This window comes from Phalacrocorax aristotelis, chromosome 4, assembly GCF_949628215.1.
Source record: "Phalacrocorax aristotelis chromosome 4, bGulAri2.1, whole genome shotgun sequence".
NCBI classification, from domain to species: Eukaryota; Metazoa; Chordata; class Aves; order Suliformes; family Phalacrocoracidae; genus Phalacrocorax; species Phalacrocorax aristotelis.
In genome coordinates this window covers 74,578,962-74,591,236 of record NC_134279.1, presented here as the reverse complement: position 1 = coordinate 74,591,236, position 12,275 = coordinate 74,578,962, and the positions used below count along the sequence as shown (strand labels likewise).

Here is a 12,275-nt window from a genome sequence, read left to right as displayed (position 1 = left end):
TCTTCAGTGAAACGGCATCCCAAAGCCGTGCATTAAGTCCTCTGGAAAATAACATTAATTCTCATAAAACCTACTTCCTACAAGGAGCAGAATGAATCAGCACTGGCCGTTTACGCTTCCTAAGAATAACTGTGCAGGTAGATCCAAGGAGCGCTATTTTCATTGCAGATTTGTATCCCCCACAGATGAGATGGTTCAGATGTGACACGGGCAGATTGAATATGCCTAACGCGTGAAGTGGCCACCGACAAGATATTTTGGGAAGGGAGATTTTCAGCCGGTGGCAAGGGAGAGCACAAGACAAGGTTAAGTGACAGGCTGGTATTCCAGCTTTGATTTGCCACCCCTCTGTATGGGCAACTTCCATTTTCCAATTTAAACTCATTTCTTTCACGTTATTTGCAGAAGTGAGAAAGACTTACGGCCAGTTTGTTTGACAGGATGGCAGCTGTCACTCCATGAAACAGACCCCGAAATGAAGGAGCAATCCAGCACATGGAAGTAGAAAGTCCTGACACTTTAATTATCTGAAGAGATTACAAGATGCAAGTCTTCCTTGAGGCAAATGTATATTAGTATTGATATAGTCATTGTGCTTTTCAGTAAGAGAAATAGGAGTCTGTATTTACATAAGAAACTATAGTGTCCGAGATCTTTAAATATCATATTTATGGAAATGATTCTGAATTACAGCATTTACAAAATAAAAACAAGCTTGAATAAATATTCAGTCCATTAAATAAGATTCTTTTTTTTTCACAGAAGCAACGTTTTGTGCATATTTATTTCACAATTGAAGTTTGTTGTATTTTTTTAATCCTATAAAAGAAGCATTAGATTTGTTGGTTTTTTTTCTAAAAATAAAACTGCAATAATCATTGCAATGTGAAGCCTGAGATTTACGCCTGAATAGGTATCATTGCTTGCACCACTACCTCCCACCAATCGCCCAGCCCCATGCCTTTCCAAACTCTGGTGAATGCCAACACTCTGACTCAAGGATTCCATGGGAAAGGTTTCAGGGAAATAATAATAATAATTAAAAAAATATAAATAAGGTGAGGATAACACATCATAGCTGACATAGTTTACAAACAGCATCATAAGGCTTGTGCATTACACATAAACTAAGTGAAGCTGTTTCATCTGATTCATGTGACGGTAGTGCCAAACTGTTGCACCCTTATATGGCTCATTAACACTGAATATTAAACCACTTAACAAAGGCGATGTCTCCCAAAGAAACAAATTAAGAAAAAACCCAAAACATCAATTACACTGGCCACTTTTGTTTTATCATTTTGAATGACGATCTTTCTTGAGCATGATACCGCAAACAACTTCCTCATCCTTTTTTGTATTTATCACTTTGAAACGCAGTGTGTAACACCACGAGTCAGGAAAGGGGATACAGCAAAGAGCTCTTGATCTCGCTTCCTCTGCAACCACAGCGCACGCTGTCTTGCTTTTCATGTGGCTAACTCAAAGCATGTCCGAACGCCTTTGAAACCTCAGTGCTCAGGGAGCTCTTACCGCAAATAGTTTGTGCACGATCATAGCGTGAATCCATGTGAGTCTTATTTCTTTCCCCTCCAAGTGGAGATAAAAATTAATCCCTGGTGTTTCAAATACAAACGTCTGAGTTGTTAGCATGAATGAAGTAACAGTATGCAATATTTTACACAGTTACTCTGCCAAATGTGGACAAGTACCCTTCTCTGGCTGACCATTCTGTAGGACCTTTTGAATATGTCATCACATATTTGCCATTTAGAAACCATCTGAAAAAATCAGTATGGGAGAAATAATTTGTCACACCTACTGAATTTTACTGCTAAATTCTTTCAAAAATATGTATTTTAATATTAATTCATTCATTTGGTAACCATTTCCTCTGAAGTTCGTTAAGTTTTAAATGCTAATATAGGAACCAAAGCTCTGTGTTATAATTTTATTAACAGGATTTAGCATAAATGATGCAGATTATAAATACTTCCAAAACTCCAAAATATGGAACTGGAAGTTGTAAAACTTCATTTTTAGAAGACAACTTGGAGTTATTGCTCTGCTCGGTAAATGAAAGGCAACAGAAACATACTGCTTCAGGACCCTCAGTGCTTCCTATGTGAGTCACAGAAAATTTTGCCTTTGTAAATACGGAATATGGATTTGAAATAGTTTTGCTTTAATTAATCCTAGTATAGCTAGCAAAAATCTAGTAACGGGAAAAGTTAAACCACAGCAGGAGGGAGAGCGCTGACATCCACAGCCATGCTGGTATTCTAGTGAGCACAGAAGTGTCTGAGCTTTGGGATTGATTTGCTGGGATGGACTAGTTAACCGGCTACTCTGCTCCTAGCAAGTAAGGTAAGCAGCAATGCTTGTTCAATTCTCTGAGCCCTATTTCCTTCCACACAGTGCATTTGTTCTGCATATGGCATCGTAACATTAATGTTATAAATTTATGGAAGACTGTACTGTAGCCTTGGAGCCACAGACGCTTCATGCTTCCCTTTAGCAGCTTAGTAAAATGCAATAAAAACTGTCTGTACAAAATTTATAATAATGGATGTCAAAGCTTTCATGCCCTCATGGGGTCCCTCTTTCAAGTTAATTCTTGGCTTAGGTCAAATATATCAGTCCGTGTAAGACTCCAGAAGACACACCAGTAATTTAATATGTCAGATACCAGCTTTGTCACTATAGAAAGGAGTGACATGGAACATGTAACAGTGAGTGCAAACACGGACAGGCTTCATCTGGCCATAACGAGGTAATGGAGCAGAGTGGGAGGAACAGCGGGAACAGAAGATCTGAAAAACAAGAGGAAGATTTCACTTTAGCTCCTTTGAAGAACTGGATGGGACAAAATTGTTCTCAAGAGAGGGGAGAGAAGACTGTATGCGCTGGGACTCTTGTGAATTGGCAACACCAATCTCCTTCAGCACAGCAAGTGAAAGCCCTCTGCAGGCAGTTCATAGCCCAATGACCAATTAATCTGACCGAGCTTAGCCTCTCTGACACGGGTGCTGGAGCACTGACGTTAGCCAAGGCAGGCCTGTCTGCCTCTGCAGGTCACAAGAGGAAGGCTGCTCCACCAGAGATGAAAAGAAGCATCTCTCTCCATTGGCTTTAAAGAAAGACTAGGGAAATATTTGTGAGTATCTCCAAAGTTCCTACTCCTGCAAGTCCACTATAAAGTTAACAAAAAACAGATTCTCTACCCTCATCCTTTTTAGCTTGTACAGCATCAAGTGAAATGGGACTACAGATTTCTGGCTTCCTGAGGCACATGACTGCTTTTATTCTCCCCTGCTCCCTCTTCCTCCTCCACAAACTGGCAAAGCCCTACACACCGCAGCCCTCCTGCAAAGGTCCGGAAAGAAAGCCAAGGGACACCCCGTCCCTGCAGCTGAGCTGTGCATCACCTCTTGCAACGCAGGCTGCTGCAGATCGTTAAAGCTCTGAGCGGTCCAGAGTGACTCTGGATTTGGGTGTTTGTTCCAGGATCTCAATTTATCGCTGTATAAAAGTCAACACCACCCCTTCCCCACTTTCTAAATGCAAGCTGAGCAGTTGACAGCCAAGACATACAAACACTCCTGACTTGAAAACCCTGGCTAAGCGCACACGTTTTGCTGTGCAGCTGAGTTTCTGTGGTAGGCATAAATTTGCTGATCTCTTTGGCAGATAGCTTCTCACGTGTTTGAGTCATTACCTTGCCACAGCTCCGACAGTGGTGTTTCCTGCGAATGACTGTGAAAGGAGCCTTGCATGCAGTGCAGTAGCTGCAAACTTCATCTGGAACCCAGTCGGGAGGATCTGTCAGAAGCACAGCAACAAAAGGGAACATAAATCAAAAGGGAATAAAAACAAACATGCAATTACCAGATCCTCAAGGGAGTAGGGAGAATAAAATATAACAGCAGCTGCTTCCATCTGAGTTTCTCAAGGTGCTTTGCAAACAGGCAGCCAGGTGAGTTCAGGATGCCTGAGAGGGCTCAACTCCCCCTGCTTCTCTGCCAGGTGCCCACCTTTGGGCAGAGCACAGCAGGCCCTGAAACAGCGCACGGCAGCTCTGGACTCAAAATGAAATACATCCTATTCAAGTGAAAGTGGCAGGGGAAAGGGGATAAGCAAAATAAAGTATGAAGGCAAGAGACTATTAAAGCAGAGTTGGAACATGGCTGTTTTTGTCAGTGCAACCAGCCATCAAAATAAGCTTAGAGCTGAGATCGTTCTGAGCTTCTTCAGCCCTCCCTGCGGAAAGGCCGACTGCTTTTCTGCAACGAGGCAGGCAACTCTACAGGTAATAAACTCAGAGACTGATTACTGTCTGCTAAGCTATTAGGACTCTTACTGGAAGTTACCAGTAACTACAACAAAACCACAAAATCAAGTGTACGAGGCTTAGAAGAGAAAGAATTCAACCATCATCCCACCAGCATGTTTCAGTTGTTTCCCCTGTGAGCTCTCCAACTTCTCATAAAAGCCAAGCAGGGAAATGATTTGGTTTTGGCAAAGCAGAAGGATTTAGCCTCACTTCTGTTGAGCTGCTTCTGCTAGTGACAGGCTGACATGACCCTCAGAAAGTCTAAAATTACGAGTGTAGAAATGAGGTAGCCGATTGTTTAATTAAGTTCTTAAAAATCTAATGAAGGGCACCAGAAAGGATCCATGGACACAGTGAATGTGAACTGCTGGATGTATTTACCCAAGTTCCCTGTATACAGCTTCTCTCCAAGTATTATTTACAGTATGCAACCCATGCAATTGCTGATTTATAAACCTGACAAGCAAGATCCCTGCCTCAAGGAGCATATTATCAAGCAACAAAATATATGGTGCAGTTAATACAGAGGTCAAGAGGGCTACAGCTACAGGCAGAAAGATAATTAAATGAAAAAATCCACTGCATTGTTCAAATATAACCGTGACCAGTTTCCATGTGTTTGTCACATTGCAACGTTTGTCAAATTAAAAGTAAAAAGATACAGCATTCAGTGCAGAAAATGTTCAAAAAGCAGATTAACAGAAAGAAAGAGAACTTCAAATATTGATTCAGTTTTTACGGGCTCCACTTTTTTTGCAAGTTGAACTAGTTTAAGGAAGCAATCTTTCATTTAATGAACAAACTCATCTGATAAAGGTGACAACTACAGGGACAGCAACCAAAGCCTGTGCACAGAGCAATGACGGATGTGGTGAAAAAGAGGAGGCTGCACATAGCAGCCTTCACCTCATCTCTGGTAACAGTTCACCTGAAAATGTTCTGTGGGGACACAAGGCTACTAAATCCCACTTGAAAAGCAGGCTTTCCTATGGCAGCAGGGAGATGCAGGGCTGCCAGCTTAAGCCGAAGCATTAAGAGCAACGAAACCAACACATTTCTCTTTCCAATTGTTTTCCTTCCCTGCAACCTCCCTAGCTACTACATGTAACTTGCCCAGTGAAACTTACTCCTAAGGTGAGGATGATTTTGAAAACTTTGCATCACTTTCACAGGAACCTCTGATCTGAAACCACGGCAAGGCTGCTGACCTTGAGCGCCTCCACGTTCTCCGTCCAGGAGGTCCCTTGGGTTATCACACATATTCCAAATGAAATAATGAGCCAATAACGATATTCCTGTTTAAAACTTGCCAGTAGACTACATAGCCTTGATTATGCTTTCAAGGACTTAACCATCCCATTGAGTCTCACTAATTTTAAAGACACCAAAGTTTAGGAAGTTATTGAAGCTCTGTGCCACCAGGTCTCCCTGCAAAATAAACACAGTGGGCAGAAGCAGGTTTGGTAAGATGCCTGCTTCACTACGATGCTTTATCAATGTGGGCTACCATGTTCAGCTAGTTACTAATTTTAATATTCACACAAAAGACAGAAAACACAGGCTCTTTTTGTACAAACCGCAGCATGCCAATCGAGCTAAAACTTCCACAGCAGCTAGTACCATAATCACCCCTTCCCTTAGATCATGATTAGTCCAGACACATTATAAGCTAATGCAACCCCACACAAAGACTCGAGCTCATCAGCAGAAAGCAGCTCTCTTATCAGGTGTTTACCATTTTGGTTTTGTTTTGGTTTTTTTTTCTGTCGTTGCCTTTGAAGTGCAATGTTGAAAAAGTTATTTTTTTAATTGACCTTGTATGGATTTAATTGGCTCCAGTGCTAAATAAAAATTGCAGGAAAAAACCCACGAGAAACAAAAAATTTATTTGATAAATAATGACCTTATAAATTCATAATAGTAATATAATTCATAGTTCATGGTTACAGAATTACTTGACTGCCAGAAGAATTCATCTGCAAACTTGTTTTTATAATTGCATAAAAAAATAAATCACGTCTTAGTGGTACTTAATTTACAGAAACAGTATAACCCTCTCTGTAGAATGTTCTCCCACATCAGATGGACTCTTTACCTCCATGTTGGTGTCACGTCAGCTGATTCACTAAACTAATGCATCAGTAGAGTGAGCTAAAGGGCACATTTTCCCCCGGACAGTGACTCAACAAGAGCACGGCCCTTCGAGAAGGCTGCGCGGCCAGCCCCGTGCCCCGTTGCTCTGGGCTGTAGTGCCCTCCTGCCATCCCCACTGCTTGCACCGAGCTCTGCTGCACTGCAGCACACCCCCAAATAGTAACACTTGGTTACGTAACAGCTTTTAACATTCAAAATGTTGTACAAACACTAATTGCTTTAATCCTCATCACCCAGCTACAGTCAGTAAAGTCTGCATGGGGAGAAATCAGGAGAGAAATGTCTTGCCCAAATTCATGCAGTGGTGCAGTCCTGAAATAACACTCGAAATACGAAACTTCAGGCCATGTTGCCTTTGCTTCCAGTTGCGACTGAAGAAGTCCTTACAGTGAGTACAAACACAGAGGTTTCATTTTGAGAGCATGCACTTGCTGAGAAGTTAAACACAACCCTGGACTGGAGCCGAGGCGCTCACACTGTCGGGGGGGAGAAGCCCTGAATGTCTCTCTGAGCCCGTACAAGCCCCAGCGGCAATGGGATCAACACCCCTAGGTCCCCTTCACATGCCTCATCTCGCTCAACCTTGGAAGCTGCCTTTCTGACTTACATCTATGAATGAATGAGTCATCAGGCTTTTTATAGAACAGGTTTTTGAAATATTCTCTGAAGAGCAGCCTCATGAGGGAATAAAGCTTCGACATGAGGAGCAGAGTGCGTTACGCAAATGAAACCCCTAGCATCAGCCTGAAGACAAGCTGGAAGCAGGGCAGCAGCACCGCACCCGTAGGCTTTTATGTTGTAGTCCTTCCCTGAGCTACGCTGCTCCATTAGCTCTGCATGCAGCAGCAAATGGAAACATCCAGTCTCTAAAGCACTATCTGCCTGTGCTTTGGGGATTTGTACAAGGAATGGAGGCAGAACCTTGTTCGTGGGCTAATTGGCCCACTGCTTTATCATGCAATGAGAGTTAAGAGAACTCTGCTGGGAAACAGATGAAGACCACAGCACAAACATCAAAGAGGAGGAGGGAGGGAGGGAAGGGATTAACGAGACAGAAAGACTAAAGAAATGAATTTTAGAAGAAAACATTAAAAGCATGTACCAAAAAAAAAAATGCAGAGAAAGGAAGAGAAACAAATATTTAAATGAGTAAGAAGCAAGTTTAGAGAAAGGAAAAGGCATAAGATAAAATTAAATAGTGTGAAGACTGAAAAAGACATTCAAAAAGGAGAAACAGTATTCCCAACTCTTAACTATCCAGAAATCTTGCATTATGATCTCCCATAAATCATGAAATTTTATAGTCTTTTTATTTGCTTTATGATGTTGCTTTTAGAATTCACCTTACATGTGTCTGCAACTTCATTAGCTACAAGTTTTCTGTTCTATGAAAGTTAAAAATCTCACATAAATCCAAGATGCTGGAGCTTTAAGAAAACCACAATCATGATAAAAATCATAGACGCTGTAAACACTGTTAAAAAGCACATGCAAATTCATTTTCGTGAAGTATGTGCAACACATCTACTGCAGTCCCATCTAATCTTACAAAACCAATGAACATCTCTGTGTCCCGGAACACAAGGAGAAAAGAGCCTGGACCCGAATCCATCAACAGTGTTGATTCAAACAAGATTAGACCAGAAAGTTCATTCAGTGGTGCTGAGACACAAGAGACTGGGGAGACTGGGCCAGGGCTGGGGGAGGGAAATAATCCCAAAAGTTGTTGGAGCTTGTAGAAGGCCTAATTTAGCAAATCTATACTCTGGTAGAAAACATATCAGAAAGCAGGCATGCCACAACCCCCTGTTGACCAGCAGCTACTAAACCCTAAGCTTGTGGTGCTGTTTGGATTATGGCCAGACAATTCAGAGAAAAGACTCTTTCTGCATCTTCTGTTTTTATCAAATATTCCTAAAGCAGAACTTCAGCTGAAAGCTCCTCCTGCACTGATGTGCATTAGATTTTAGAGCACATCATCCATAACCTTGATTATACTTTTACCAAACTAACCTTAAGAGGGCTGTCCCTAGAGCAGCCTGTAGAACTTCCAGTGCAGCAGCAGTCCAACTGCATTACCTCACACCTGCAAAAAAGGTCAGATGGGCTTGCTGTAGCTCTTCTGATGAAAGCAGGAATTGTAAATTCTCAGTTTTACATATGGAAAGAGAACTAAGGTGACATGACTTCACCCCTCACTTCAACTGCCACTGTAAGATGAAACTTTTTGTCCCTTATGACACAATTTTCCACATCATTCTGGGCCATCTCTGACTTCTATATAGGATTCCTAGGAGGCAGTTGTACCAAAGTAATCTTTACCCTTGCTCAGCAGATTCAGTGTCGATTACAGCTGGCTTGATATTTTTTCAATAAAAATAAGCTTTTTTCTTCAGCAATATTTGATGAAAATTTTGGGGGTGAGGGAGAAAACAGAGGTATAGACTGACCAGCTTTGGGGACAGCTCTTGTCAAACAGCTTTCTTAGGATGGAGTTTCTGTGCAAATCTAGAAACCTTTCACCAAAGCATGGAGCTCTGCTGACTTGGGGTCAAGCCTCTGCTCTGCCTGATTCCAAACAACCTTGAACAATGATGTCCTGTGTCCATTCTGTACAGGTACGTGATCAGCAACTCATTCTTTGGGCAAAATAATTATTTATGTAGAATGGACAACTCTGATAGGAAACACCGACTTCCACTAGGATATGGTTTAAATCTTCACTTTACATAAGATGGACCAGAGACTTGGATCTTCCATATAACCATTACTAGGAGTCTTTCTCTGTAAGAGTTACCAACTATTATAAACCAGAAGCAAGTTGGTAATGTAGATCTACGTACTACATGCCAGAAGAACATGCAATACATGTATTTTTAGGGCAAAAAATTTCAAACCTAATCAAAATCCTAGTTATGTCATTGTGGAGCTAAATAAGCCCATGCTTATGTTTTCTCCTCCTGTAATGAAGTCTCAACAAGTTCCACACTGTACTGACAGAGAGGGATAGTCTTTGAAAAGGTAAAAGGCTCTGAGCAAGTTCTTGAAATGTAAGTCAGATGAAATTATTGCAACACAACCTAAAAACTGTAAAAAATCCTGTAATTTTACATGCATGATTAAGTATGCTCAGTTGATTATAAAACACTGCCTCAATATGGAAAACTATGTTAGATTCTTCTCTTGCATGTTGTAAGCACAGCTGCTGAATAAGGAAATAGTTATATGGGCAGAATACGTTTGGCCACTGAACTGTGCAACAATTTGACTTCTTTGATTTAGAAAGTGTTGCTGGTCATCATTATAAATAATAGAGTAGCCATAGGCATGTAAAGGACAAAAGAAAAACTGAAGCATTCAGCTAGGGTTGACAGCTAATTCTAGACTCACGGTGATTAGATTCTGCACATACAGTAGCACAGGTAGGTTTTCTTGACCTTGTGACTTGTTCTTGTTGCAACAAGAACATGAGCTCGAGCCTTGGGACCATAAATTACCGAATTGTGCTCGTGCTGCGGCTTGGGAGAGCAGCAAGGACTTGTGACTAGACAAAAGTGGGTGGGCTGGAATATTACAAGACAGAAAGGGATCAAGGAGAAATAGCGTGCTGTTGTGCAGCAAAGAGATGCTGACACCATTTAGCACAAACAGTTATTTGTACTGGCAGCCAGAGTAAATCCATTATGGCTCAAGTTCTATGTGGCAGCAAGCAAGGCAGTTCTGTACGGATGCTAGAGTAATAAGGAGTGAAAATGAATGCACGGTTGCAGAGAGAGCTCCAACAAATTATTGCTACAGCAAATATTTTTATGGAGCACCAGCAGGTTCATAATGCTTTCTGTTTTTTCTTGGGAAAAATCTCCTGATTTCCAGATGTCTCATGCCTATTCGTAGACAAGAAGCGTAACTCACTTCCTTAGCAGGCCTGTAACTTCATGACATTTACAACTAAAAATATTCACCTTCCCTCAATCGCAACTGATGAATCTTCCTAAGTAATGAACTACCCCAAAATACATGTATGGTCCAAATTCAGATTTGCCAAAGTTCACTATTAAAATCATCAAGCTCACAAGGATAAACATAATGCTCCCAAATATGGTCAGCAGGGACTTATGCTTGATTATATCTACAGATTGATAAGGAAATGAATACATCAAAATCCTTATCAAGGAAAAAAAAAGAAGTTACTCTGTATGTGTGTATATATATGGGAAACTTGGCTAATACAAAGCAAGTTTTGTATTGGTGCTGGAAACAAGATCCCAGCTGCATAAGTGGCAGAAAGACAAACTTTTATTTCCCTGATGTTTGTTTTTTTAAAGCCATAATACATATGAAGAATGACACAGCTCTGTCCCGGCAGGGATACATTTTTACTACGTGAACTAAGAGTAATTGCCTTACATTTTCAAATTGAAGGTTTGCTTTAATTCACGTGCAACCCATGCTGCTCACCCTCAGTCCCATGCAAACTTCTTGGTCAGATTATTATCCAACAGTGGTTTGTCCAAATCTGGAGCTCAGGAACTTCCCAATAACCTTGTCCCTGCGCTGGCTCATAGCTCACCAGGACACAGGGAGAAAGGCAGTACCACAAAAGGTCCTGGGACACAGGCCCTTTCTGCTATTGCTGCAACTCAGAGCAAGCATCCCTGGTAGCAAAGCGCCCAGCCTGTTTGTTTCTGAGCAGCTGCCACTACAATTTGCTTTGAGTTTATACACAGGACTTTGTCCCTCACTGGCCATCATCTCCATCATACAACCAGGGCACGAAATGTATGATATTTAAAACTTAATTATGGAACATTGTATAATTCATCTATAGTCTAGGAAAATATAAATGTATTTGCTTTACATTCTCTCCCTACAATATAGTGCTTTTTATACTCTATGAAGTATAAATACATATGCTTCCTTAAAAAAAAGTCCCAGAGCATTAGGACAGCAAAGACGCACATATATACCATAGGCTCATCTGTACTTTCGAAAATGCTTTTGTTTTGGAATGCCAATTAATCTGTAGTTTATTGTATTTCAACCTTCAGAAGGTCACCGGATTTAACTCTTATACCCTTGCCAATGTCAGCTGGCTCATAATAAACATTCATATTTATTTTATGACCCAGACCAGCTGGTGGGTTTTATATACAGTAAGAATGAGATATCAGACAAAAACAAGTGATTCATCTTCATAATCCAAGTAGAGGCTGGAACCTTCAGCAGAATCTTAAAACTATTCATTTATTTGTTCAGGTTGCTGGGCTGGCTTTTTTTTTTTATTACCATTGATTGGATGCAACCTTAAACATTCAATACTTTCGGTAAGAGGGATTTATTCGATAATTGGAAAAAGCTTTCCTGGCAGGTAGCTTGCTGGACTTCCTCAGTTTGATACATGCTCATGTTCTGCCACGATGGCAGAGGGAGGAGCTACTGATGTGCTCATTTGCTTTAAATTCACTTTCAGCTGAAATCATTAACAGTAACCTGAAGTATAGAAATGATGTACAAAAAAGGATATAATTAATTTTGGTGCAATGCTGTCAGATTGGTGCAACGCTCTCAGACTGTGCGTTGAATCCATTTACAGTGGAGACTGTGATGTACTGCCGTTGGTGGCCTGTGGCCCAGATTTGGCCTGGAGGACAAACCCGTTGGGCTTGCTGCAAGAAACAGGGAACAATGTTCATGCAGCAAAGGTTGCTTTAACCACTAGACATCTTCATCTGTGCCCAAACTTCACCCAGCACAAAGTCAAGGGCTGTTGCTTCCACAGTGGCCAGCA

General features: G+C 41.2%; 1 protein-coding gene across 3 annotated transcripts in view; it reads right to left on the bottom strand.

Annotated features, from left to right (window-relative positions):
• Positions 1 to 498: 498 nt before the first annotated feature.
• Positions 499 to 12,275, bottom strand: part of ZFYVE28 (zinc finger FYVE-type containing 28) — a 162,776-nt gene continuing 150,999 nt past the window's right edge. For all 3 annotated transcript variants that reach the window (XM_075092039.1, XM_075092037.1, XM_075092038.1), the window contains 2 exons: positions 3,719 to 3,822; positions 499 to 2,813 (listed from right to left, as the gene is read on the bottom strand). In XM_075092039.1, coding sequence (XP_074948140.1) covers positions 2,682 to 2,813; positions 3,719 to 3,822 — 236 coding nt within the window. In that variant the 3' untranslated portion in view covers positions 499 to 2,681. The remainder of the gene's footprint in view (positions 2,814 to 3,718; positions 3,823 to 12,275) is intronic.